Source organism: Drosophila busckii, chromosome 3R (assembly GCF_011750605.1).
Source record: "Drosophila busckii strain San Diego stock center, stock number 13000-0081.31 chromosome 3R, ASM1175060v1, whole genome shotgun sequence".
In the NCBI taxonomy this organism is placed as follows: Eukaryota; Metazoa; Arthropoda; class Insecta; order Diptera; family Drosophilidae; genus Drosophila; species Drosophila busckii.
The window spans coordinates 22,793,476-22,819,984 of NC_046607.1; the positions used below are offsets into that span (position 1 = coordinate 22,793,476).

General features: G+C 39.6%; 7 protein-coding genes across 7 annotated transcripts; 4 read left to right on the plus strand and 3 right to left on the minus strand.

Annotated features, from left to right (window-relative positions):
• Positions 1–5,980: 5,980 nt before the first annotated feature.
• Positions 5,981–6,843, minus strand: LOC108601529. The gene is made up of 3 exons (XM_017989429.1): positions 6,629–6,843; positions 6,347–6,555; positions 5,981–6,290 (listed from the first exon to the last, which is right to left on the minus strand). Exons 1-3 carry the CDS (start codon positions 6,806–6,808, stop codon positions 5,981–5,983), a joined length of 699 nt encoding a protein of 232 aa, XP_017844918.1. The 5' UTR covers positions 6,809–6,843.
• A 1,294-nt stretch (positions 6,844–8,137) lies between these two features.
• Positions 8,138–9,533, minus strand: LOC108601528 (zinc finger homeobox protein 3). Its single transcript, XM_017989428.1, has 4 exons — positions 9,493–9,533; positions 9,045–9,156; positions 8,525–8,982; positions 8,138–8,417 (listed from the first exon to the last, which is right to left on the minus strand). Exons 1-4 carry the CDS (start codon positions 9,531–9,533, stop codon positions 8,138–8,140), a joined length of 891 nt encoding a protein of 296 aa, XP_017844917.1.
• LOC108601527 lies at positions 9,534–13,014 on the plus strand. The gene is made up of 4 exons (XM_017989427.1): positions 9,534–9,665; positions 9,726–9,943; positions 12,667–12,777; positions 12,831–13,014. The coding sequence occupies exons 1-4, from the start codon at positions 9,534–9,536 to the stop codon at positions 13,012–13,014; spliced, it is 645 nt and encodes a 214-aa protein (XP_017844916.1).
• Positions 13,015–14,458: 1,444 nt separating this feature from the next.
• LOC108601526 lies at positions 14,459–15,762 on the plus strand. The gene is made up of 6 exons (XM_017989425.1): positions 14,459–14,563; positions 14,629–14,795; positions 14,849–14,965; positions 15,229–15,274; positions 15,310–15,587; positions 15,642–15,762. Exons 1-6 carry the CDS (start codon positions 14,459–14,461, stop codon positions 15,760–15,762), a joined length of 834 nt encoding a protein of 277 aa, XP_017844914.1.
• Positions 15,763–21,215: 5,453 nt separating this feature from the next.
• LOC108601525 lies at positions 21,216–22,733 on the plus strand. The gene is made up of 3 exons (XM_017989424.1): positions 21,216–21,914; positions 22,206–22,406; positions 22,487–22,733. The coding sequence occupies exons 1-3, from the start codon at positions 21,274–21,276 to the stop codon at positions 22,731–22,733; spliced, it is 1,089 nt and encodes a 362-aa protein (XP_017844913.1). The 5' UTR covers positions 21,216–21,273.
• Positions 22,734–23,885: 1,152 nt separating this feature from the next.
• On the plus strand, positions 23,886–25,046 carry LOC108601524. Its single transcript, XM_017989423.2, has 4 exons — positions 23,886–23,908; positions 23,971–24,424; positions 24,479–24,724; positions 24,776–25,046. The coding sequence occupies exons 1-4, from the start codon at positions 23,905–23,907 to the stop codon at positions 25,026–25,028; spliced, it is 957 nt and encodes a 318-aa protein (XP_017844912.2). The 5' UTR covers positions 23,886–23,904; the 3' UTR covers positions 25,029–25,046.
• A 17-nt stretch (positions 25,047–25,063) lies between these two features.
• Positions 25,064–26,103, minus strand: LOC108601522. Its single transcript, XM_017989422.1, has 3 exons — positions 25,421–26,103; positions 25,251–25,361; positions 25,064–25,199 (listed from the first exon to the last, which is right to left on the minus strand). Exons 1-3 carry the CDS (start codon positions 26,101–26,103, stop codon positions 25,064–25,066), a joined length of 930 nt encoding a protein of 309 aa, XP_017844911.1.
• Between the last annotated feature and the right edge of the window lie 406 nt (positions 26,104–26,509).

The window sequence follows — 26,509 nt, forward strand, 5'->3', positions numbered from 1 at the left end:
GCAGTTAACGCCAACTACAACACACAAACAAATACGTAAATATTACACTAACAACAAACAACAAAATAAACAGCAGTAAAACATTGCAAATTTGACAGCTTCAAAATGACAATTTGTTAAATTTATTCTTTGTTTGACTGCATTTATTTATTTGTTATTGAATAAAAAGCAACTGAGTTTAGTGCTATTAAAATTGCAAAATATGTTTTATATAAGTTTTGCCAACTATTTGTTTTACATAATTAACTTTTTAGCTTAACTGCTGCGTATTCAAGCTTAAGCAGCGCTATGTACTTTGTATATTCTGTTGCATGCTTCAGGGCGTTGCACACAGGCATGCAGGCAAATTAAGTGTGGAATGTTGTTTGCATATGTGTGTGTGTGCTACTGTATGTTAATAAAACAAGCACACAAAAACGTTCGCAATGTAAGCAAACAAAAATTATAAATGAAAACAAGCGAAATTAGTAAAAACACCCAAAAAAAAAAGAGAAGAAAAACTAACAAATGTCGCGACAACTCAGTTGCAGAGTTGTCAAGCTGTTGTGCTGTTTATAATTGTTGTTGCTGCAACTTTGCGTTGTGTTTTTTTTTTGTTGTCGGCTTGAGAAGTGGCAAAAGTTTAATTAAAATTCCTAATCGAAAATATGCAGCAACAAGCAGCAATTGTGAATGTGAATTAATTAAAATAGTTTTGCCAACAAAAGTGGCATTGCAACAGACACACACACACACACACACATACAGCAGTTAAATGCAGCATGTGTGTGCATAAGCTTACGGAATTTGCTAACAATGCAGCAGCAATTAGTTAAAAGTCTTGACTTTATAGCAATCAGTTAGTCAATTGCTTAGCATAAGCTGCTAAATTCTTAATTGCTCTAAGCTTATTTACAACATTTTGCTGTCATTTAATTTATTTTATTTTTATGCATTTGATATCACACCCAAAAATGCTACAAATTTGCAATCACACACACACATCACACACACACACACACATGAAAGCAATTAAATATTAAATAAGCTAATTGAGCAGCGGATTGTTTGGGGGCAAGTAAATAGCAAACACCTGAATCGGTGTACTTAAATGTAAAGTGCATAAAAAATCAACAGTTAACATTTTTTAAATACTTAGCTATTAAACTAAATGTAATCTAAATGTTATAGATATAAACAAAAGCGCGTAAAAACAATTTATAAATAATACATTAAACATTGCTAAGCATTTAATAACACAAACACACACATACACACACATTAAACGCATACTTAAATATGATAATTGTACATTAAACTAATTACATTAAATATTCAAAGTATTCAACTGAGCTTATAAAATTAAAAAAACAAAAACACAAAAAAATACAATTGATGAATAAAACAATTAATTAAAAATGCAAAACACACACTGTCTCGATTTCCGTTATAACAAAAAAGAACACATAATGAAAAAAGTCTGAAATATATATACACAATATATATGTGTATAACAATAGTATTACACATCAACAATTGCAACTGTTTCAAAATTAAATAAATCAAAAACAAACTTTATTTAAATTATAACAAATTGTAAATTTAAATTTAAAGCTTTAAATCATTTTGCACAGCATTAATTCAGTTTGAGCAGGTTTCACATTATGTATATATTATATATTTCATCAGTGCCAGTTAAAGTCCTAGCGTTACTAATTTATAATAATTATTGTGTATATAGTTAGCTTTGCTTGTTTATTTTTTTAACTTAGCTTAAATAAATTGTATGCTGTACTTTATATTTAGTTTGCTGTGAAAATTGAAAAGTACAGTGTATACTGCTAGTCGGGCATACCCGTCTGCATAGCTTTGGGCTTGCAACTTGCGTCCTTGGGGCGGCCAAAGGACTTGCAACAGCTGCACTCATTCGGCTCATTTAGCTTAGCGCAATTTATTCAAATATATTTATACTTCATGCTTAACAACATTTTGTTATAGTTTTAGACAATCAACCAACAAATAAAAAATTAACAGCTTTTATTATAATATAAATAAATAAAATGACAAGTAAAAGGCGCAACTTTTCTGTGAATAAACTAATCTAAAAACATGTACAGCCAACTAAACTAATAAATGTTGAATTAACATAAACAATTTTCAACAAAAAAAAAACAACAAAAAAATGTTTTTGTAAATTGTTTCACTTGGGAAAATCGACACGCTAAAGCAAAAGCAAAAACTATACGAGTACATAGAACGTAAATTTAAACAAATTATAATTATAAACAAAGTGCAGTGACGCAACATAAATATGCTAAAGTTTAAACAAATCGAAGATTTCGAAGACGAAATTCGATTAAGAGTCAACAAAATACATAGGAAGGTGTATATGCTCTCATTGGTTGTGTTTTTAGGTTATAAACGAACAGGCTGGCATGTGTGTGCGCTCACCTACACAAACACACACATACACACACACTGCACACATGCAAGCAAGCAATCAATCAATCAATCAGTCAGTCAGTCGTCGTTTCAAAGAATTCAAATATTTTCATCAATTGTACAGCTCATTTGCACTAATTAATAATTAATTAATTAAAAGCTTAAGTTAATTAAGTCACACATACACACACACAACGACACACACACACACAAGCAACAGCAGTTGTTAAGCTGTAAATTTTTGCCTTTGCGTTTTCATTTGTTTAACAATAGCTAAATGTTTAGTGTGCTTAATGTAAAAATTAATATAATATAAATGCATAAAAGTTTGTTAAACAAAAAATGAATGTAATTTAAATACTGCCACAAATAAGACAAAGGAGAAAAAAACATAAATTAAATATAAATGCAAACATATATAAGTAATCAATAAATATATATAATGCGTGCGCGTGTGTATGTGTGTGTGTGTGTGTTAGCTATGTAAGATTGCCAATCGATATATATGTATGTGTAAGCGAGACTTAGGCGACAAACTTATACAAGTTGTCACAGTTTCCTACAAAGAAAATTGCAAAACGGGGCTTGAAGTTAACATTGTGGTTAAGTTTAGCCACTACTAATAGTATTTAACAATAAATTTAAATGTATAAAAGCTTAGACATTCACACACACACACAGTTATAAGTATAACCCACACACACTAACCCTGCCAGCAAGCAAAAATAAAAAGAGACAACATAGCTTACAAATACACCGTTATTCTATAGTCTAGCACTAGTTTGCACACATTTAACAATAGTACAGTTATGAACGAACAACGAAATATTAATTTACAAGCACCAGGTATTAACTACTTTGGCTCATTTCACACACACAACCACAAAGTGTTTCATTTTAGTCAAGAGAGAAAAGAAAAACAAGCAAAAAATAAAATATACGCAGAATTTTTGCAGCTACCCTTTTAGCACTTACAATTAACAGTTAGTTATAAACAAAAGTAAATATATATAGTTAAAGATAAATGTAATGCGGCTTGACCCTGAGATTCAACAAAAACAAAACATAAAATCGGATGTCTTCCAATCAAAGGTCGTCTTTTGTAGCTAAAAAACACACAAAAAATGAAATCAAGTCTGCGTATTTGCAAATGCCAGCAAACAAAAATGTAATTGGAAGCGCAACTGGCAAAAAAAAAATATAAAATCAATAGCTTACACACACACACACATACACATGCGCACACATACACAGCACGGCAACTCATTTGGCCAAGTTTCAAGCTTAAACTTCATTTATAATTTGTTTTACTTTTAATTTACTTCAAATGCAAAAAACAGTTAAAGTACCTGACAATAGCAGCAACCCCCTTCACACCCCTTTCCGCATCAGTTCAATCCTCAATTTAACAGCCTATTATAGTCTTGTATATAATCGTACTATATATGTAGCTAAAGCCTTTAGACTACTGCACACTTTGCTTCGAGTTGCCAATCAAAAATACAACAACAACAACAACAACAATGTTCAATGTTAATAAAGGTTTCAAATGCACATTCATCACATGCAACGAATTCATCAGCATCATCATGCCACAAAGTTCATGCCACACAGCAGCAGCAATCAAGCAAAACAGTAACAAATGCAATTAAACGAATTTGAATTTTAAGCAACAAACAAATTTTTGAAATCAAACAAAATTTCACAGCATAGTATTTAATATATACACAGCTATTGTAAAATATTTCCCAACAAATTTTTAGGCTTTAAGAGGCTGTTTCAACTAATTTTAGTTTGCATTCAATTATAATTTAATATTTCAGCTAGTTAGTTAGTATCAAGCAGTTTCTCTGTTGTATATAATAAATTTTAGCTAATTGTGTTTAAAATACAGCACTAACCAAACACACACACACACACACACATACATCAGACAGACAGCAGAGCAGCAGCACTATGAATTATTTATTCATAGTTTATTGTATAAAAAATAAATTAGCAGCGCTAAATCGTTTTAAAGTCTAGCATATTAATTTGTATGTATTGTAGTTATGTATGTATTTGTGTGCTAAAATCAAATTGTGTATAATTTATAATTTTAAATTGCATCTATATTTGTGTGTAAGTCTTAGGGTGCCGTTAGTTCTTAAGCGCTTTTGTTGCATGCCAGTGTAAATTTTACAACAACAAAAAAGAAAAACGCAAACAACAACAATAATTTTCCATGCAAATTAACTTAACGTAATTTATGATTACAACAAACTATGCGTAAAAAAAACATAATTAAATTAAAGTTTAGCAAGAGCATTTTTAACTTAGTCAAACTCAATCAAAAAAAAAAAAAAAACGAACAACAACAAAAATGATTCTTGCAACTCACTGGGGAAAACAACACCACAAAATTAAAGTTAAATAAAAAAAACATGCCAAAGTGCAGGCTAAAAAACTAACATATATTTGCTCAACAATATATTAAAAAATACAAAAAAAATAATAATAATATTAAACTAACAATTGTAGTTAGACATATGTTGCGCTAACTAAATATAAATTAAAGTGTAAGTTTTGCATTAAAAACTAAAAATCGAACTTTTAACTAAATTACAAATTTAGTTAAAAATAAATAAAAAAACATTAATTTAAGCGCTAACTATAGGCAATGTATGTAACATAATTTCCACTAAACTTACACAACAACAAATGTTAGGCTTAAGTTCTAGACTTTAATTGAAACACACATACAAAACAAAACACACACACACATACACTTAAAGAATAAATTGCGCATAAATATTTAAAAGCAAACGTAAATGTCAAACGAGTAATAAATTTTTAAAACTAAATATGTTGCATTTACATTTCACATAAACAAATTTAAAGTAAATACTATATACATACATGGCATATACGAGTATAACAAAAAAAAAAACAAACAAATCTTTTAGGCAACAATAACAACAAAACAAACAGCAACAACAACAGCAACAGCAAACATATTAACTAATATGCATAATTAAATTGCAATTACACTAAACGACAAAAACTATGCATTAAAACTAATACCGCAAACAAATCATTAATAGTTTAAAAATACAACAAAAAAACAAAAGCATAAACATAAATAAATTATGTACGCATATAAACGTAAACTTTGCATTTGCAAACAAATTATAAAAAATACCATTGCAGCTCTAAGAAACTAAGAAACATTGAAAATTAAAAGAACAACATTAAAAATGCAAGCAACATTTGCAACTGCATAACAATTTAACAAACATGCAACAACAATTTATAAAACATAAACGAAATGACAAACAAACAAAAAAAAATAAGCATAATAAATGAAAAGCAAATAAAAGCAAAAAAAAAAAAACAATTACTATATAAATAAATGTTACGCGTTATTAAATAAAGAAGAATGAAAATAATTTGTTTTAAAAAAAAATGCAACAATGTGAATTGTTTTAATTGTATTGGGGTTAAAGTTAATTAAAATTATGCATGCATGTTTTGCATTTATTTGATTTAACTATTTGTCTTATGAATAATTTTATTATGGCTACATAAAATGATGTTTATTGAACTGAGCGGGCGCCGCTGCATAGTGTCCCAATCCCAAGGCTAACAAGGAGAACTGACAGCCTGCATAGAGCTCATGGCAGTCACGCAGCTCACGCTTGGAACGGCGATATATAGAATCGTATTCATGATGCGACGCCGGCTCATGCGCTGCCACTGGCGCTGTGGGCAAACTGAATACAGTGCGCACCAGCTGCTCCAGCATGTTGCCACGTCGTCCTGGAGTTTGCAAATACTTGGCGCTCTCGCAGAGCGCACGTGCCACACAGTCGCGTCCATTGAAGCCCATGCTAAACAAAAACTTACGAGTTAGTCAAACGTATTTAAGTTAAAACGCTTTACTCACTGATCTATCGCCGTTTGCAGTTCGTTGTAGAAGCTGCGACGTGAGCGTCGCTGTATCATGGGCTTGGTTAGATTGGCGGCAAAGCCATGCGCATGCTGTATGACCCAATTGTGATTCGGCAAATTGTAGGCAACACCCCAGTTGACGGCCCAGCTGATAAAGTTCACATTCGGATTGCCCAGCATGCCGACGGTCAAACAAATCGCCGCCTGTCAAAAGAATTTTATTGCCATTGCCATTGTTAGAACCCAAAGCACAAAACACAACGCACACAACTCACACCGATACCGACGAGCCATCCGGAAATGCCAGATAACGTTTCTGACGACTGTGCACCTTTTCCACAATGCCAGCTCCACTTGTTGTTGTTGTTGTCATGTTGCTCGTTGCTATTGGTAGCAGCGCCAGCTGGAGAGCGAGCAGCGCTAGCGAGCCAAGGCTTAACTGTTGTAAGCGCATCATTTGTACAGCAACGCGTTCAATACGCGACTAAAACCCGCCATATGCTATGTTAACCTCTTTAGCGGCCAATTAACTCAAGTGCTCAGAGCTGTTGACTGCACTGATTAGCAGCTGTCTGTCAACTGGCGCTTAACAGCTACAGCATTAACCCCCCACGCTGCTGCTGCTTCTTTTTTTGTTTAACAACAATGCAAACAAGAGTTCACTGTGCTATGCAAATATTCTGTGCACTATTTAAATTAAACGCACACACAAAAGCAAAACAATAACAAACTTTGCATACGATAATAAAAATTTCATATAAGCTTAAAGCAGCGCTTACATGCAGCCGACTAAGAAATACACTTTCAATTGATAAAAATCAATAAATAAAAGGGAATTCAAAGCAGTTAAATATGTTGTAACTCAAATGAATAAATGGCTGCATTTAATTGGTGCGTTTATTTCAATATCAATAGCAAAGCACGCAAGACAAAGATAGCAAGAGTGTGTGCTCAGCTGCTGATCTGCTTTTACACATGCGCACATACAAAAGTCAAAAAGAGCGGCCACTGCAATTTAAGGCAGCGCCGCCATCTTGGTTCTTACGCTCTCAACAGTCGAAGCGCACTGAGCGAATTAAAAAATGCATGGCAGCCGACTTTGGCAAGCCAGACAAAGATAGCAAGAGCTGCATGAGCTCAGCTGCTTAGCTGCTTTTACACATGCGCACATACAAAAGTCAAAGAGAGCCGCCAATCAGTGCTGCCAGAATCTTCTAAGCAAATGAAACTACTAAAAATTATGTAAAAATTCTCGAAAAAATGCTAAATCAACAAATATGCTTTAACTAGTCTGCGAACTGTTTCTTTTGGCTACTTGTGACAATAATAAAAAACATTACAGCAGCATAAAACTATTTATATTTACGTTTGCTATGGGACTCCAACTTCAACAAATTGTAACGCAACTCCAAATTACTCTTTTTAATTTTATCCACTGCAATATATTAAAAAATGAAATATTTATTTATTTCATTTACAATATATATATAGTTTGTGCATTTATCAATAAATATGTCAGTTGTGTTCGCGTATTTGCTTAAATGCAATTGCATTTTTTGGCATCACACATAATAAAATTCCACACACACACACAGAGACACAAACTGTTGCAATGCATTTACACGTTTGTACAATAGTTTTTTGTGCTACAAATTTATGGTCAGATATGTTTGTGGGCAGAGGTTAAATTTTGCGAACAATGCGAGCCTAAAAGTCAATGTAACTTTGTCCATTTGGCTGTAGCATTTAAAATTACGAAAAATTAAAATAAAGTGCTAAAAATTTATCACGCTTTAGCTTTATGCTGTTTATTGCCTAAAAAGTGTTGCGTAAAGTGAAGCAAAAAGCTTTGGGGACAATGTGCGCCATAGAGCTGAGCGCACTCAGGCAGCGAGTGGCCGGCGGTGAAGGCTTTGAAGTATGCAGACTTTTGTGCAATCTCCGGATGCACATAGCGCAGCAGAATGCGAAAGATATCATGGAAGAGCGTAGTGCCCGGCGGCGACAACAGATGGCGCGACTCGCAGAGCGTACGCATGATGCAGTAACGTGCTTGATACCGATGCCTGCCACAAAAAAAAAAATAAAAATGAAAGAAAAATGGAAATATAAGAACGCATATCAAGGTATAAGCTGGCTGGTTTAAGCGGCATTTGCAACTTGCACAACTTACAGTTCGGCGAGCATGGTGAGTATATCGAACAGCATGCCATCTGGTCCAAGCGGCTGTGGCAGCAACTGAGCGCCACTCTGCTGCAAATGGCGGCGCAGTCGACGCAACTGCGTTGTGGGCTGACAATAGTAGTTGCCATTTGCATGCCTGACCAGCTGGGAAGCAGGACAGCCCTGCGAATTGGCAGCCAGCACTGTGGGCGTGGACTGTGGCTGTAGCTGGGGATATGCTATGTAAAAAGGCTGTGCTGGATCAGCGCTACTTAGTGGCAGCATGGCGGGTGGAGGAGGCGGCGGCGGCGGTGGTGGTGGCGGTGGTGGAAACGGCTTTTTGGGTTTACGTCTTGGAAACCAATCCTCTATAGCGCCTGGCATGGCATAAACGGAGGTAAACTCGCCCAGCAGCAATAAGCCACGTGGTCTGGTGTCTAGCAACGCCTTCGCACAGTTGGCCGTCAACTGTTTGGCAAATTGCAAGTGAGAGACGAAAGCTTAAAGTCATATGCGCGCTCAGGACTTACCGTGATGGATGAGCCCAGATCAAAGGTAAGCCAGCGCTTCTGTCTTTGCAACAGCTGCAACGGCTTCTCACGCAGATAACTGTAGCTGTTATTGTTGGCAGCAGCAGCCAAGCTGAGGCAGAGCAGCAGCAGCAGCAGCAGCTTCATGTTGTGCCACAGCTGTTGATGAACTAGCAGCAACTGCTGTGTTGCAGCTTTTAGTTGACCCAAAAGCAAAGCGAACGTGCTGCTTCAATTCGTGTCAGCTGCGCTGTTGATTCAAATCATTTGCTTTTAATTGGCATTTAGAAACAAAAACCCGTTGTAGACAAACTAATTCAATTAGCAGCTGCGCTTGCTGCTAAGCTTTGGCGCTTCAGACAGCATAAACAAAGTTGAAGTTGACAACATAAGATGTATCATAGCTGGTTGCCTTTGGTAGCGCTCACGTGGCTGCTGCTGCTAATACGCACTCAATATGCGCAGAAAATCGAAGCCGCAGCGTTGCATATGCCACAGCAGCTTGAGTTGCAAGCCACACAACCGCAAGCCGCGCTCCAGAATGTGACGCTGCCTTTGTCGCCGCGTAAACTGTCCAGGGGCAAACGCTTTGTGGCCTTTCCCTTGGGCTCATCAGCATCTGTAAGTCAAGAGCAGTCACTACACAGCTCAGCCCTGACCAACAACAAAAACTTTTTGCAGGCTGCTCTTTGTCTAACCACCGGCGTTGTGGGCAATCCCCATCTGTTGTATCTGAGTTTTGGTCTCAATTGGGGCATTGCCTACGATTTGCCAAACATCACATGGGTGCTGCACAATGCCCATGGCTGGAACATAAAGCGACCGTTCTCAGCACTTGCCAAAATCAAGCGCAGACATCGCCGTGATCTCTATGGCAATCTGGAGACAATGATGGACAGGTGAGACCAAAAGTTCGCAAGCATTTCAAGCGTATTATTGATGTATTGATGCCAGTCAACTTGTTAATATGTTGAGCTATTTTTCGTGCCCCAAACACACAAACACAACAAACACAATCATAGGCTGCTGATAGGCAAGCCTAAGTCTTTAACAAACGGATTACACATGCTAATGCAGCACAAGCAAATTCAAATTACAATTGAGTATAGAGCGAAGAGTATATAAGAGAATAGCATGGAGTGGAATATAGAGCAGCAAGGCATAGTTGAGGAATTAGCAATCAAAGAGCATTAAGTTGCCAAGCTAATTAGACAGAAGTTCAAAGCATAGTAAGTAATAATGAACTATTCTAGTTAGAGATACATAGATTTTGCTGCAAACTAATGCTAATATAGATATATTATAAATTTTAAATTCAATTTACTATAACTTAGCAAGTATGAGTCATTTATCGTATCATAGCTGAACAGTTTAAATATTTTGCATTACTAATTGATTAAGTTTGCAAATAATCAAGAAAAACTGCTGAATTATTCGAGATTAATACATATTTGAATATAATACATTTTAGTCAGATTTGTGCTTAATATATTTAAAATATAAGTTAATATTTTAGCATAAGCAAATACTTTAAGACTTACGTATTTAAATTTCAAGTTTTACTATAACTAAATTAGCAACCTATATACAATTTATAGCGTACCTTAAAGTCAGTCTATAGCTGCAAAAACGTTTCAGTTTTGGCATTTGTATAAAGTCATCTAAGAGACGAGCACTTCAATGGCACTTGGCCTGCCACTGACTCATACCTCAAGAGCAGCTGGCTGAGTTTATGTATATGTGTTGCCAAAATCAGCACAGGCACTTGGCTTAATACACACACATACTATGTGTGTGTGTGTGTGTGTGTTGGGCAAAACGAAGACGACTTTCACAGCTCAAGTGTTTGCCTGGTCTCTTACACTTGCCGCCTTGCACTATGGCCCCAACAACAAGTATACGCCACCGCTAACACCACACAAATTGTGCGTGTGTCTGTCTCGCTCATGCTGACGCTGTCTGTAGTGTGTGTAGCTGGCTGCGTGCGGCTGGCATAATAATAAAATGTTGGTATTTTATATTAGCATTTAAATTGGCTTTTTTGCTACGCTTCGGAAATAGTTTAATATCCGAAAAAAGACTTTTGCTGCTGGCGCAGAGAACTTTAACAACATTGGGCGCAGGCTAAATGAAAATACGACAAAACACGAAAAATGCATAACGAAATGTACAATAATTGGAGCTGATATATATGTTATATATATATATATGTGTGTGTGTGCATATAAAATACATGGCCAAGCATTAACTGTGGCCAGCTCTTATCAAATGCCAGCAGCTATAGTTGAAGTTCAGATTAATTCAAGTGCGCAAAAACTTCAAGTGCTTGACAGCTGTTGGGACTTTAAGTTTGCGGCTTAGTGCTCCAAGTTGACCCTATTTTGTTCGAGCTATTCACGTGCTAAGCGTTACGTTAAGTTACGTTACGTTACGATATCGATGCGTTGCGTGTACGTCGTTGTCGATTGTCTGCTTTGCTTAGCGCTTACACAATTGATGCCTGCCAATTTTGTTGGCTCTGTTCTTTTTGTTGTTGCTATTGACTTTTGCCGCTTTGCTTTACGAGCGTTTTGCCTCTAATAGGTCAGCTAATGCCGCACACACGCCATGCCACACACATACACAGAGACAGCTAACTGTTAGTTGCAACTGCTGGCTGGCTGGCTGGCTGTCTGTTCGTCTTGGCCCTATGGGGTTAATGAAGTTGTTTGTTTGTTTGCTTGTTGCCAGCCATTGACATGGCCAATATATACGCCAACTGACATTTGCTATATACAGTGCGCATCAAATGTATACAGACATAGCCATGTTTGAACGACTTTAAGACCAGTCAGTTGCGCTGGCTGACAACAATGTTGACGCTTCAAGTTTGACTGGCTGGCGCGCAGTCAAATTTCAATTAAGCTGCCGTTGCAAGTTCGCGCATATGTGTGGCATGTTGCATGCTGCAATTTAAGCATGACGTGCGAATGACTGTTGTCTGTTGTCTGTTTGAGTAAACTGGCAGCGCGTGTGGCCTTTTTGTTGTGGCAGTTGCATTCAGCACATCAGCGAGTGTGTTGCAACATGCATTACGCGCGAGTTGCCGTGTTTAATTATTGCTTAATACTCGTAACGCTTTTGATTTACGATTGTTGGGCCACCACCACAGCTATAGCCAGCTATCATGATTTATCGCCCACTTTGATGGAACCAGCAGCAAATGTCACAGCTGCGCGCATATTAAGTCGACCCAAGCGCTATCTCAGCTTTCCCGAAGGCAGCTCGTTTACGGTAGGTGTTGCCACGCCCACAATAAAAACGCTTAAGCTTTTTCACTTTCTGTGTATGTGTATGTGTGTGCAGGTGTCTGTGTGTTTTACTGTGGGCATCATAGGCAATCCATACTTTGCGCACAATAGCTACGGCCTCAATTGGGGCGTTGCCTATGATCTGCCCAATGCCACTTGGGTGCTCGACAGTCTGCACGGCTTCCGCAACAGGCCAGTGAGCAAGGCTTGGCGACATCGACGCAACAAGCGCGCCATCTACAAGAATATAGAGTTTATAATTGATAAGTAAGAGTTTCCAATTCAAAGCGTTCTACTCTATTTAAACATTCTATATTCAATTTGTTGCTTAGCATGGGCTACAATGGACGCGACTGCATTTTGCGCACGCTCTGCGAGAGTCGTCAGTACTTCCAAAGCACCAAGATGAACATGATTGGCGAAATGCTGCGCACCATATTCACGTAAGCAATCCACTAATATTTGCAGACTTAGCTTAATCTATTTCGATTTGCAGCCTACCCAAGCAGCGAATTTTTACACGCGAGCTGGATGAACACGCGGATATAGTGCACTATGATAATGCCTATCGGCATGCACACAATTTTGATTGCGCCCAGCAGTATGACTGTCATTTCTCATTGATTGAACTGGCATTTGGCAAATATTCGAAGCCACCTGCAAATTATTATGCTGCATGAAAATAAAAAATAACTTCAAATTGCTTATGTAGCGCGTTTTAATAGTCTGTCAATGTTGCTTACCCCGCTCACCTGTTGCACCCACACACACACACACATAATAAATGACAATTCATTTTTCAGCTTGCAACAGCCACAGCAGCGGCAGCGCCAACTCAAGTAGACGCTGCATGGGGCGCCTTGACTGATGGCTTTGTCTGTTGTCAGTTGTTGCTTGAACATTATTTAATTGAAGTGGCATACATTTGGCAAATTTTCTTTCGTTCTTTGCTTTTTTTTTCGTATTTTGGGTAATTTAATTTAATCAGCGTCGTTTTGAAAACTGCTCAACTTGTCACTGTTGCAACAAAAACAAATAAAATTGAGCAGCATAGCCAAAGTGTTGTGCAACTTTGACAGTTGGCAATTTTTTTGTTAGCCTCAAATAAATTGTCCCAGCCACTGCACAGCTGAGACGGAAAAAAGCCAATTTAATGATGTGGCCTGTGGCTCAACAAATGATAAATACAGTGCAGCTTAACAACAAAATAAATTAAAGCAAAAAAACATTTGGTTTTTATACAAAAAATATGCTGTGGTTAAGCTGCAGTTATGTGAATTTTGAAACAAAGCTATAAGCTTAACTTTAATTAGAACTGAAAAATAAGTAAAGCAAAATGAATTTTAAAAAATAAAATAAAAGTTCTAATAACTAAAAATGTAATAATAACTTAATACTAATTTCAATATAAATATTTTACTAAATTAGTTGATTATGTGTCAAACTGAATGAAATGATTGAGTAACTAAGACTCAGCTACTTGGCTCAAAAGCTACTCGAAGCCAAAAAGTTCTAGACCCACTGAAGAGTCTCGATGCTGGCCACGCTGTTGAGTTTGGTTGAGACGCCTTTGAAAAGAAATTGTCAAGTTAGATTGAGGCAAAAGGTGTTAACAAGTGTGAGTCGTGTTTCAGTTCAGTTGCTGGTCTACGAGACGACAGGCAGCATAGTAAATGAAAAGACAAATGTAGACGAAAAATAGTTGACGAAAAAGCAAACCAAACATGCGCTGGGACAAGGTGTTAAATAAATAAATAAGCAGCGGCCAAGCGAAGCCATAAGAGAGGACAATGACTTGGCTTACTTTGTTGTTTTGTTTATTTATTTAGCTGCAGCGCTTATTTATGTCAAACAGATTAAGTCTAACTGGACATATCAGTCGACGGCAAAAACTGAACTGAACAAGACTCAACGTTGCTGTGGCTTAAAGTACTAAATAAAAAGTGGCAAAAAATTAGCGCAAGTTTGAGTTGCAGAATGTGGCGCGTATTAATTAGTGCAAGGATTGACGCCGTCTGTCTGTCAACGTTGCTGCTGCTCTACTTGCTGCCGCTGACTGTCGCTCAAAGTGCTGACAATACTGTTGCTGCTGCTGCTGCTGCTGCGGCTAACAACGGCGCTGACATGCATTATGACAACCACAATGCGTTGACAGGCCACAATGCAACCGACAGGATACTGCGACGAGGTAAACGCTATCTGGAGTTCACCAAGGGCTCACGTATGTCGGTGGGTTTTGTATTTATTTTATGCCCGACACTTGACAAAGCTGCAATTTACTTTTACATACACAGTGGCGCACAAATGCTAAAAACAATTTAATTAAAATTAATACGCTGTTCAGCTATGGCTACGGTTTTCGCGCAAATTATCCTTTCCCAGAGCCCAAGGATCAGCGCAAACGCAATCGTGTTTTCTTCAAGCGTGATTTGTTTTCAAAGCTTGAAAGCGCGCTCGATGGGTGAGTAGTCAATGCACTTAAATGGCAATTAATTTAACTATTTGTTTAACTAGTCATGGGTTTGATGGACGCGCTTGCTTATTAAAATCTTTCTGCACAGCCTTGTTTGATGTCGATAGAGCGCAGCAAAAGAGCGGCATGCTCTTCAAGCTGCTTAAGCTGATATTCAGGTGAGTTTTAATTATATTTAAGACTCAGCGTTAATTGCTGTCGCTTGACTTTGATCTGCTAGCTAGGCCTACTATTTATTAGTAATTAGCAGTTGCTTTATAATTTGTTATCTAAACAACAGCAGCTGAGCATGCAGCAAATACAAATGACACTTGTCTTTGGCCTCAGTTTTGCTTACAATGCACACACCAAAGCTTAAGCTGCTGCTGCTGCTGCTCAGCCTTGTTTGCATACAAGCAGACAATTCCACGCTGCCACATAGACGCAGCAAACGCTACCTGGACATACTGGAAACTTCACGTTTATTTGTGCGTAACAGCATTCGGCCCACTTCAAGGCTTAGCTTAATTTTAAATGCTTGCAGTTTCGCGTTAATGTCAAAAACAATGTCATACCCAAGCCTACGATATGGGCACATGGCTATGGATTTCGTGCCAATACGCCGGTGCTGGTGAATCGTGAGAATCGTCCTTTTCGTCGCGACACTGTTGAGCTCATGCATGAGCTGCTCGATCGCAGCGGCTTTGATGCGCAGGCCTGTGTGCTCAAAGCTTATTGCAGCGCTCAAAGCGCACAGCAGAGTCAGGGCTTTCTGTTTAAACTTTTAAAATATATGTTGGCGTAAGTTTTTAATATAATTGAATAACTGCAATTAATACGCTTGTTTGCTTGCAGCTTGGAGGATCATGAGAAGCATCATTTGCCCTATTTGCGTGAAGAGAATTGCCAGCAGCTGCTCCATAGTCATTGCCCACTCAGCTTTGATAGCATATCGCCATATACGGATGATGTTTGATTGTGATGCCAAAGGATTTGCGTAATAAAAATGCTTAAAAAATTGCTGCATAATTTTATTTACATTGTTAACAAGCTACTGTGTAGTTTATTACAATTTGCAGCTGCATGTTAAACTTTTTCTGACGCACATACGCGTAATTTAAAATTTGCAATTAACTTGTGCCATGTGCAGAGTGCCTAACTAAGTTTTTTTTTATACTGTTTGTCTGATTGCTACAAGTGCTACATGCGTTTAATTGGCAGTTTTATTAAACAGCGCTCGGAAAAAAGCAGCAGCAGAGCAGCAGCAGAGAGAAAAAAACAAATTCATAGCATACTTTTGCGGGCGCCCATTGTTGACCTCATTGCATGACAAAGTTTGCGGGCTGCTGCTGCTGTTGCTGCTGCTGCTGCTGTTTAATGTCACCAGCATGAAATGCCAAGTGTTGTTAAAATGTTTGCAAGCGCCTTTTGAGGCACTTGCCACACCCCCAAAAGGCCCGCAGACCTGTGTCGACAACTAACATGCCGCTGTCCTCTGCACAACATTAAAAATTAACTTTAATTAAGTTGAAAACATAAATTACACACACACACACACGCACAGCAGCGCATTAAAATGCACACGCACACGCATACACATGCAGCTTTGTTGTAATTTGCACAATTGCTGCTGTTGTTGCATTGCACTCTTCAAGTTTGTTGCGCAGCCAAAGGTAAGCTGAGAAACTTGACAAGCGTGCTTGTGTCGCATATAAAATCTTTAAGCGCCACACACACAAACACACAACTAGTATCAAGTATTAATTATGCTTGCTGTTTGAGAAATTGTAGCAACAGCAGCAGCAGCAACAACAGCAAATAAAAGTTACTGCGCTACAATTGCATTTGCACTTTTCACTTTGCCATTTGGCAATTTTTACCTGCTGACAATGCACATGCCACATTTACGCATACAGTTGCACACACACGCGCATAATAATTAGTTGTTGTTAATTTTGTTTGCCAGTTTGCTGTTTAATTTTCTCATTTCAACATATGACAACAATATTTTAAATACACTGCAGGCAAAGTATAGCAGAATTTAAGTCAGCGTTGATAAATTCGTATTCAAACAGTTGCAATTAAACACTTCTTTAATTAAGCATAAATATTTGCTTTTTATTAAATGAATAATTTTTTTATTTGCACTTGCTTTCATATTTGTACATTTTATTGATAAATAAATAACACTGAGTGCCTAATTAAGTTGAAAATTCAATTAATTTGAATTTTAGCAAGAGTATTTCGTTAATATTGTTAACTGTGTTTTATTTCATGTGCGTTTTGTCACTTTGCTTACATTAATTACTATTTTTTGCATGGCAGCAATTACAATTAATTTTAAAGCACTCAATGTGTTGATTATTGTCATTGTCAAGTGACATTTTTGTGGCAAATTAAAATTAATATCTCTGGCCATGAGCCCTTTTTGCATTATCATGAGTGGCAAGCAATGCTATAAAAATTTGCGTGCATGTAATTGACAGTTACAACAATTGAGCGTAAATTATAGTAATTGCTAAAGTGCATAAAGATAAGTAGAGACAGACGGCTAGCTAATGAAAGAATAAAATGCGTGTCTAATAAGCAAATGCATTAGCTTATGTTGCTACTAAATGCCTATTCAAATCAATTAAATGCAGCCCCTAGTTGGTTGGCTCAGCTTAAAACGTTACCCATACTAATTTATTGCCTGCTTGTTAAGCATTAAAAGCACAACCTGCAACCTGCAACCAGCAACAACAACAACAACACCTCAGCTCAGCTCAGCTCAGTTCAGTGTTGTGTACATTCCATTCCAGGCAGCCATTCATTCATTAATCGTTGGCTGGGCATGCAAATTGATTTGATACGTTGTCAATTAAAATGTGCAATTAATTCCATACGGCTTGCCTAACATTATCGAATGCAATTGGTGCGAGAATATCAGCAACATGCAGGCGACCCCCAAGCGCGGTTTGGGTGCGCGCGGCACGCGGCAGACAAAAGCCAGTTGGCTGCTAATGAGCTCAGTTAGCCAATTGAGTTTGTGGCCATGAATGTGAGCACACACACACAGAGAGAAAGGGAGAGAGCGCCTATGTATATATGCAATAAGTCAAATGCTGATTGCCGCTTGCACACAGCGCTGTGCATATGGCAAGAACTTAAAGCAGCTTAAAGCAAAGTCGCTTCATTTTATAAAGCTAAAGCTGCAGCATTGATTCAATAATTGATTTGGCTTTAATGCTGTATCAAAATCTTTCTCTTAAGTTTAGCTTAGTTGCCATATTGCGCTGGCTACACTTTTGTAAATTAGTTCAAGGATTAGTGCAATAAAACTAACGCGGATTTGGCGCAAGCCTTTTGTTTGGGCAGGACGTGAGGGGCATGGCATATCATGTCGCAATTTCCCAATTAGCTACTCATTGAGATAAATTTCTTATGCAAATGATGACAAGGCCAAAAGCAACAGCTACAGCCAAAAGACGAAAGCCAACGCGCACTGAAGTGGGCAACAGCGACGTTGACGTTGTCATAGTCAACACATTCTCAAGCCTGCGCTTTGGGGAGTTGGGGAGCTAGCAACCTGTATAACAACAACAACAACAACAATAACAAAGGCAACAACAAATGCTTATGCTCAAGCTGAGTGACATTGAGTAGCGCCGCTGGCTCACTCTCTCTAATTAGCTGCTGACATTTGCCTGCTGTTGCTTAAAATAACAACAACAACAACAACAGCAATAGCAATAGCAACAGCAGCAAATTTGACATAATTAAAATACTGCCAACTGGCAGCTGTAAAATGAAAACAGCAAGTCAAGTCAAGCAACCCAAAAGCCAAAGCCAAAGCCAAATCCGAGTTACAGTTTCGTTTGCCTCAAATTAAAGCGAAAACAACATTGCGCTAATTTCTTTTGAGTGATTAGCCCAAGGCGCTAATACATTGCAACAACTGTGTGCTATATACGTATCCATATTTATACCGTTATGTCTGAGTTTATAACTGGAGCAGCAGTTCATTGCACGTTGCCACTTCACACGCAGTTGCTAATTGAAGTTGCTGCATAGTTCAAATATTCAAAGTCATTGGACTTTAAGACGTGGCACAGCGTGGCAACTAACTTTAAATTGGATGAGCAAGTATTACTCACAAATTAAATATTATGCAAACATTCATAATAACAGCAGCGCATGCCTACGAAGTGAAAATTTTAAATTAAAATTGCAACTTATCTTAGATTTGCAAAGTTATGCAGAAATTTTCAAATGATTTTCTTATCTGCGCAACAAATACGCTTGAAAGAGCAAACAGCGCTGCGAACTTTTGTTGATATAACACAAATGCTCAGAAAGAGGCAGAAGAAGAGAGCGGGAGAGTGTGAGCAGCTGACACTTGGCATGTAAATTGCTCATACGCAATGTGGGCAAGCAACAACAAGCAAAGCAAAGGCGCAAATTGCGCTTATTAAAGTTTGACTTGTACTTTTCTATGCCTGTGTGTGTGTGTGTGCACAAAGTTGCATGCAACTGAAATTAAACGTTGCTTTTGTATGCCGTATGTGATAATTGGAAACAATAGAAGCCATAAAGGGAGAGAGAGCGCGGGCTTCATGTTAATACTTCCGCATTTGGCTGCAACATTTACAGCAAATACTAACAGTAGCAGCCTGTCGTAGCCTTGCCACAGCAAAGTTGCCGCCTACCGCCTCATCCCGCTCAACATTTGTTTGCGTGCAACATTCACGGCTCGTTGCGCTTTTTTGCATGCTGCCGTTGCCTGCGGGCATTAAGTGTGATTTTATGCGATTTGTACTAACAGAGACCAGGCCCACACACACACAGACATACACACAAGCCGAACACAAGCCCACGTGTCACACTGCCAAGGGAAGGAACCGCAAAAGCAAGTGCAGTGGCAATGGCAGTGGCAGTGGCAGCAGCAGCAGCAGTCCCTCTGCTAATTTACATTTGACAAATGTTTTGCATGCAACGAACAATTTTTAACACTGCAACGAGACTACGACGACGCCAACGACGACGACGACGACGCCTGTTCGTTAGACTAGCAACTAACACAAACATTTACCGCAACGCCCACTGCCACACGCTCCCCTCCCACTTGGGCGCAGCACATTGTGTTTTTGTTTGCTGCATTTGTTTTCATTTGGTTACTTTTGCTGACATTGTTTACAGTTCAACTTGCTAAAAATTAGTAAAAATCTCACACGAGCAGCCAAAACCTAAAAAACTAGTTCAAAAGCAACTGAAAATTTGCTTAAATTTAAATTTATGTTTGCTTGTGTGTGTGTGCGGGAATTGCATTTGTGATAATTGCAGTGAGTGTAGCCAACTTTGGAACGTGTTGGTGTTGATTGTGTTTGTGTTTGCCAATGTGTTGCAAGTGTGTGGTTGCAAGTTTGCTCAGTGCTTGAAATGTCGCTAGAGATTTGCACAGCAGCGCACAGAAAAAAAACAATTGAATTGCTTTTACAACAACTAAAGTTGAAGCCAAGCTTAATTTATTGACAAACTGCCGCTGGCTATAAAGCATTAGCACCTCTCACACTCTATGGCAACGAAAAAAAAGTAAACCTTTTTTAAACTGACATCAAAACGAGTTAACGACACTCAATTGGGTGCTAATTGTACAATTAAACTGGACTAGCCACACCACAAGCGCCACTGGCAGCAGCAGCAGCAGCCATCGCTGCGCTTTTATCGAACCTCTATCAGTAGAGCACAGACAAGCTAATGGCTTTAATCGTTGGCCAAACAACAACAACAAGTGAAAATAAAAACTCTAAACTCGAAATTTGCAAAATAGAAAACAACAAAAAAAAGTATTTGCGTTAATTATCTGCAACATAAATTTTAAGCGACCGAAATTCAGCTGCAAGGCAACTTTTAATTACAACAACAGCAGCTACAATAACAACAAACGAAGGGTAATGCTTAAAATGGCCGCTGGCCCTGAGTTTTGTAACATTTTTTGGGACTGACTCGCGCGTTGTTGAAAATTACATTAATTTAACGCATGATTGGAAAATGGAAATGTCGCCTGTGCGCCAAATTCAAATTATGCAAATGTGCAGCTCGTGTATGTGTGTGTGTGTCAGTGTGTGTGTGTGCATCTGTGAATTGACAACATCAAATATGTATAGAGTGTCCAAGCGACAAGCGCTCAATTACACCAATGAACACAATTAGGCTGCAACTTTCAGTGCAAGCGCCGTGCTCATTGATGAATAAAATTCAATTAATATTTAAAAGCTGTTCATAAAAAATGTTCGTGCATGCAGCTTAAGCTAATTAAAAATATTATTTTGCTTCTTTTGCAGCGCGCCTTAATTTGCTGCAAATGGCAACAACAATTAAAGCCATTGTTGCTGCCATTTTGTGTGTCTTGCTGTTTGTGTTGCTGCTGCTGCTGCTGCTGGTGGTGTTGCTGCCATTGTGTCTGCAACGCCATGAAAATAACGTTGCAACAACGACAACGAGCCGCATGAGTGTGGCGTCTATGGCGACAGAAGAGAGTGCCACAAACACTTGGCATGCCACACGTCAGCAGTTATTGTTGCTGCATCGTCAGAAGCGCTATTTGCTCTTTCCCGAGGGCAGCTCATTTCAGCTTGTCTTTGATTTAATCATACCCATTATAGATTTTACGAATTACGCCATTCTGGGCATTACATGCGCCGTTGCCTGGGAGCTGCCCAGTAAGCCACCCAGCGAAATACTTGACAATCTGCGTACTCGTCTCAACGATGGCACACTGGGCATCCTGCGTCGCAACGATAGCGTGTCCCAGCTCAACATTGGGGACAACAGCATACCAATGGCCACTAATTGGCAAGCAATGCAGGCAACAGCAGCAACAGCAGCAGCAGCGGCAACATATGCAAGCCATACCCCTGCCTACTATACGAATGTGCAGCGCGTTGCTGACGTTTCCGCTTATGCAAATGCGGCTAATGGAGAGCCAGCAACAAAATCGACTAATTGGAATGCGCGCCAGTCAATAGCCAAGTGGCAGCAATGGCAGCAGCCAGCAACAACGCCCAATTGGTGGCAGCGCAACAAGCAGCGCGTGCAGCAGCAATGGTCGGCCTATAAGCCAACCCCAATGCCAACAGCAGCGCCAAGGTAAGCAACATTAGAAGAGCCACTCATGGTCTTAACTCAACAGCTTTGGACAGAGCAAAGAATATGACAGTCCAATATACGAATATTAATTGCAATTCACTACGCAAATTTGCCTAAAATCCAAAGTTACTAATGCAATATTTTTAATACATATTTTAAATTTATTAATTAAGTAAACATAGCTGAAAAAATACAGCTTCAATGCTTATTTGATTGCTTTGTTATTCATAGTCATTTATTTACTTTGAGTCTTTAATATTTATTTGTATCTTCTTTTTTTTCGCTGTGTAGTTACAGCTACTATACGCAACGGCCACGTCAGCTGCTGCAGGCGCCACCTAAGCATCGCATTTATCCCGTATTTGGCAAGCGACGTCGACGCCGGCGGCGTGTGGCGCAGGCAGCGGATGCAGACATTGAGCATTTGCAGCTGCAACAACATTTAAGCTCACGCGCTTTGCTTTATGCCAAGATAGAGCGACTGTATAAAACGTAAGTGCCACACACACACACAGAGACACACACAGCACACACGCACACATGCTTACTTAAGTTATCATTGGCACTTGCAGGCGGCAGCTTAACGGCAGCGCCTGTGTGCAACGCGCGCTTTGCGAGTCCGCGCAACGCCGCGAGCATGACGAACCGCAAAGCTTTATTATGGAACTGCTATCGGCCATCTTTCAATTGCCCACCGGCCCAGAGGCGCAGCATGTGCTGCAGCATATGCCGGCGCATTATCTTGAGGCAACGCAACAACAGCGTGGCAACTGTCAGTTATTATATGCTGATTGCCAGCACAAGTTTTGGTTTGAATAAAGTTGAAGTAAAGCAGCCACACTGCGTATACTTAATCAGTGCCAACTTAGCAAGTCAATTTAATGCACAGCTATCATATTGCCAACTAGCTTAAGCAGCTGCAAAGTCCAACACAAACTAGCGCCAGCCAGCCAGCGCTCTTATTACAGCGTCAACCTTAACCGGACTTGATGCTGAGTCCGGTAAAAGTTTTGCGGGGCGTGCGAAAGTAATTTGAGCCTTTAAAGAGACCAATGAGTGCACGAATCAAAGACAAAACGCAAGACAAACTGTTTGGCGAGCAAAAAGCAGAAGCGAAAGAAACTAAAAAGCGTTGCAATTGGAAGCGTTTGAGTCAATTAAGTTGCAAGCAGAGTGAGACTAACAAATACGCTTTAAAAAAGAAAATAAATCTGCTTAAAATTTAGGCATATTGGAATGGAATGAGAGCTATAGGTAATTAGATTTGATAAAGCTTGCAGTATTATTTTGATTTAGTTTCATTTTGTGCTAAGAACTTTGCTTATGAATTTGTAATAAATAATTTTTAATTTATACTTTGGCTAAGCCGACATGAAATTCTAAATACTCAACCTTGTATAGAGTATTGCCAAAGACTAAAAGTGTGAAAATAATATAGAACAAAATGTAAAAAGTAACACGCAAACTCAACACCTCAAGAGCTGCCAAGCTTAAAACTTCAGAGCGCGATCAAGAGCAGCAGCTAGCAGCTTAAGAGCGACTTGTAATCGGAACGGGAGTGAGCGGGGGGCTTAGCGTGCCGCAATTAACGGGCCAACAGTCAAGAGCTGAGCGCAGCTTCATTGTCTGCACATTAGTTGGAACGACAGTTGGCATATGAGCAACGCTTGAGTCGCAAGTGTTCAAAATGTGCAGCACGCAGACAACACGACGCAATGCGGCAGCAGTTGCTGTTGCATGCTGCCTGCCGTTGCTATTGTTACCACTGTGCTTAGCACAAGTGGCGCAACCAAAGGCGCCTGGCAGTTGGGAGCTGCCCGCAACAGGCGGACAACAGCTCTTGCCCGTAGACAAAGCCAGCGATAATTTGCAGCAGCTCATCGAGGCGAAGCTGAATGAAACGCAACGCAATGCAGTGGAAAGTGGCAGACAGGACGTGCTTTCCAGAAAGCGACGCTATTTGGTATTTCCGGAAGGCAGTTCCTTTCAAATGGGTAAGCAACAAATTTGAAAACCAAAACAAAGGCGGCTCAGAGTGATTTAATTGCTTTGCTAGTATTCGATGAAATTATTTGCGTGGTGGACTATACAAATTATTTGGTGTTGGGCATAACCGTTGCGCTGGCTTGGGAGCTGCCCAGCAAGCCGCCAAGTGAAGCGCTGGAGGATCTTTTTAATAAACTTGAAGATGGCACCATCGATATTAGTCGCAATGATACTGCGGGCAACATAACCTATGTGGATGCCAAGCCCAATGCAACGACCCCCAACTATATAAACTTGTCGCCCGCTGGCAATTCCTATTATAGCAATGTGCCAGTATATCGCACACCCATGCATCCAGTTTATCAGTACAGCAATAGCTACTATAGAGGCAGGCCAGCTAAGCCCGCTAGACGCAAGGATAATTATTACTACAGCAGCAGCAAGCAGCAGCCTTTTAAGCAGTGGCAGCAACCTATGAGCAAAGCACAGCCTACGCGTTATCCTTACTGGGCGCTGCCAACGCAGTAAGTTGAACTGTTTTCAGCTTGCTTGCCTTAACTCAATTCAATGCCTTGCAGCTTCAAAAATGCGCAACGCCCCAGCAATAGCTACTATGCCAAGCCCATAAGACGCACGCACAAGATCTATCCGGTATTTGGCAAACGCAGTTTGCCCGATGTGCAACAGCCGCATAGACGTCAGCGCCGCAGCGGTCTGGAGCATGCCACAGATGAGCAGCTAACACGACTGGAGGGCATACAAATCAAATATCATCGCAATAGTCGCCAGAGTCTGTACGAGCGCATTGAGCGTTATTTGGACAAGTAAGTTGGCACACACACGAGTTGGTGACAACTGCAATTAATTTCTTATAGACGTGGCCACAATGGACATCAGTGCGTGCTGCGCACTTTGTGCGAAACTGGACAAAAGTCACAGCAGCAGCAGCCTGGCAGCTTTGCCGCTGAGCTTATGCGCGCTGTCTTTACCATACCTGAAGCTTTAGATAACGAACCGGTAGCCTATAGAGATACGCGCTATGACAAGGCGCATGCACATGCAGGCGACTGCGCTGCGCTTTATGCCGAATGCAAGCATTCCATATGGGATGCACCTTTTATACAATAAAACTGCCGTCCAAGCTTGTTTGTTTACCGCTTTATTTAATGACTTTGTCCCAGCAGCAGCCAAGCTAGCAAATCCAGTTTACACTGCTGTCTAAAGCGTTGATCACACTGCTCTGGACTCATGTGCATTAGCCGACTGTAGTCATCCTGCACGCCAGATACAGTAGGCAGCCTGCAACATTTTAAACTTAAGTTAATGCTATGCAAATATCTGCTTACTTACGTAAAGATTAGACGCAGTATGTCCTGCAGCATGGAGTAACCTGGTGGCAGCAACAAGCGCTTGCTATCACATATAGCGCGCAGTATGCAGGACTTGGTATCAAAGCCTAGCCTGCAATGAAAATAAACGCGTAAGCTCTATGTAGTCTTTAAGTTTGAGGTGGCACCCACAGCTTGCTGAACGCACTCCAATGCTCGAATAGCTGCCGCCGATCCCTATAGCCATGATAATGTGGCGTTTGCCGCAAGTGCTCCAAGTCCTCATCGTTGCTTGCAGCATAGTCTGTGGCATCTGCTGCACGATACCAGCGCTTGTTATGCTGCTGCTGCCATTTGGGCGCTGGCGTGCTCCACTTTTGCCAGCGCTGCGCATATTTTTGCTTGCTAGTCCAATTGCCATAACGCTGGCCATAGCTTGCCCACTTTTGCTGCTGCTGCTTACTTGGCCTATAGTCTATGCGCTGCTGCGCATGCAGACGCAGCGGCATAGGCTTCTTGACAGGCGTTGCCTTGAAGCGCCAATCAGTGCCAGGAATCCAAACAAATAGCGGCTCAGTTGTGGTCAGCGGCTGTGGTGTTGTTGTTGTTCTGGGTCGAAAGCGTTTGGGATAAACATCTTCGCGACTCGAGGGCACCGGATAGTAGACAGCCTGCTCTATATTCATATTGATGCCTTTGGGAAACTTTGACAGCAAACCTTTGCTTATTGAGCCTGTAAATTTCAAATTCGAGCCCTTGGGAAACAGCACAAAACGCTTTTGACGCGAAAACACGCGCTCCAGGGCAGGCCTAAGCTCGCTGCGATTTCCCAGCACGGTGGGCAGCAAAAGTCCGAGCAGTAGCAAGCAGCGCATGATCAAGTAATGACTGATTGAGTTGTTCGACAATCAGTTCAATCTATCAATTTGAATTTGTCACAATTTACTTAACAATTGCTTGGGGTGTGAATTCTTTAACAAATAAAAAACACTGCTGACCTATAAATTCAAAATTGGAGCAATGCTAGTTATAAATATGTAGTAGAATTTATTGTTATTCCATGCGCTCCATTTTATTTATTTATTTCCAACAGCGCTTTACTTCTCTAGTCGCTGCAGTAAATTGTTGCTGCAAAATTAATTAACACAAGTCGTTTCATTATTTTGCATTTTTAGTTCTAGTCAATTTGCTGTTCTAACTAAATATTTGTTTTCTACGAAATGAAATGCACTTAACTTGTAGCAATTTAATGTGAATAATTATAATTGAAATTGAAACTGA

Excerpts from the sequence above, each read along its gene's own strand:
- LOC108601525 (XM_017989424.1), top strand. The coding sequence starts at position 21,274 with ATGAGTGTGGCGTCTATGGCGACAGAAGAGAGTGCCACAAACACTTGG. Across the intron at positions 21,915-22,205 it reads ATGCCAACAGCAGCGCCAAG|TTACAGCTACTATACGCAAC; the intron begins GTAAGCAACATT and ends TTCGCTGTGTAG. Across the intron at positions 22,407-22,486 it reads ATAGAGCGACTGTATAAAAC|GCGGCAGCTTAACGGCAGCG; the intron begins GTAAGTGCCACA and ends TGGCACTTGCAG.
- LOC108601529 (XM_017989429.1), bottom strand. The coding sequence starts at position 6,808 with ATGATGCGCTTACAACAGTTAAGCCTTGGCTCGCTAGCGCTGCTCGCT. Across the intron at positions 6,556-6,628 it reads CGGATGGCTCGTCGGTATCG|GCGGCGATTTGTTTGACCGT; the intron begins GTGTGAGTTGTG and ends TTCTTTTGACAG. Across the intron at positions 6,291-6,346 it reads CTGCAAACGGCGATAGATCA|CATGGGCTTCAATGGACGCG; the intron begins GTGAGTAAAGCG and ends GTTTTTGTTTAG.
- LOC108601522 (XM_017989422.1), bottom strand. The coding sequence starts at position 26,103 with ATGCGCTGCTTGCTACTGCTCGGACTTTTGCTGCCCACCGTGCTGGGA. Across the intron at positions 25,362-25,420 it reads TGGAGTGCGTTCAGCAAGCT|GCTAGGCTTTGATACCAAGT; the intron begins GTGGGTGCCACC and ends TTTTCATTGCAG. Across the intron at positions 25,200-25,250 it reads ATACTGCGTCTAATCTTTAC|GCTGCCTACTGTATCTGGCG; the intron begins GTAAGTAAGCAG and ends AAAATGTTGCAG.
- LOC108601524 (XM_017989423.2), top strand. Across the intron at positions 24,425-24,478 it reads TACTGGGCGCTGCCAACGCA|CTTCAAAAATGCGCAACGCC; the intron begins GTAAGTTGAACT and ends AATGCCTTGCAG. Across the intron at positions 24,725-24,775 it reads ATTGAGCGTTATTTGGACAA|ACGTGGCCACAATGGACATC; the intron begins GTAAGTTGGCAC and ends AATTTCTTATAG.
- LOC108601527 (XM_017989427.1), top strand. The coding sequence starts at position 9,534 with ATGCCACAGCAGCTTGAGTTGCAAGCCACACAACCGCAAGCCGCGCTC. Across the intron at positions 9,944-12,666 it reads CTGGAGACAATGATGGACAG|CATGGGCTACAATGGACGCG; the intron begins GTGAGACCAAAA and ends TTTGTTGCTTAG. Across the intron at positions 12,778-12,830 it reads ATGCTGCGCACCATATTCAC|CCTACCCAAGCAGCGAATTT; the intron begins GTAAGCAATCCA and ends TTCGATTTGCAG.
- LOC108601526 (XM_017989425.1), top strand. The coding sequence starts at position 14,459 with ATGCATTATGACAACCACAATGCGTTGACAGGCCACAATGCAACCGAC. Across the intron at positions 14,796-14,848 it reads CTTGAAAGCGCGCTCGATGG|TCATGGGTTTGATGGACGCG; the intron begins GTGAGTAGTCAA and ends TTGTTTAACTAG. Across the intron at positions 15,588-15,641 it reads CTTTTAAAATATATGTTGGC|CTTGGAGGATCATGAGAAGC; the intron begins GTAAGTTTTTAA and ends GTTTGCTTGCAG.
- LOC108601528 (XM_017989428.1), bottom strand. The coding sequence starts at position 9,533 with ATGCAACGCTGCGGCTTCGATTTTCTGCGCATATTGAGTGC. Across the intron at positions 9,157-9,492 it reads TTTCTGCGCATATTGAGTGC|CTTGGCTGCTGCTGCCAACA; the intron begins GTATTAGCAGCA and ends GCTCTGCCTCAG. Across the intron at positions 8,418-8,524 it reads CTCACCATGCTCGCCGAACT|GCATCGGTATCAAGCACGTT; the intron begins GTAAGTTGTGCA and ends TTTTTGTGGCAG.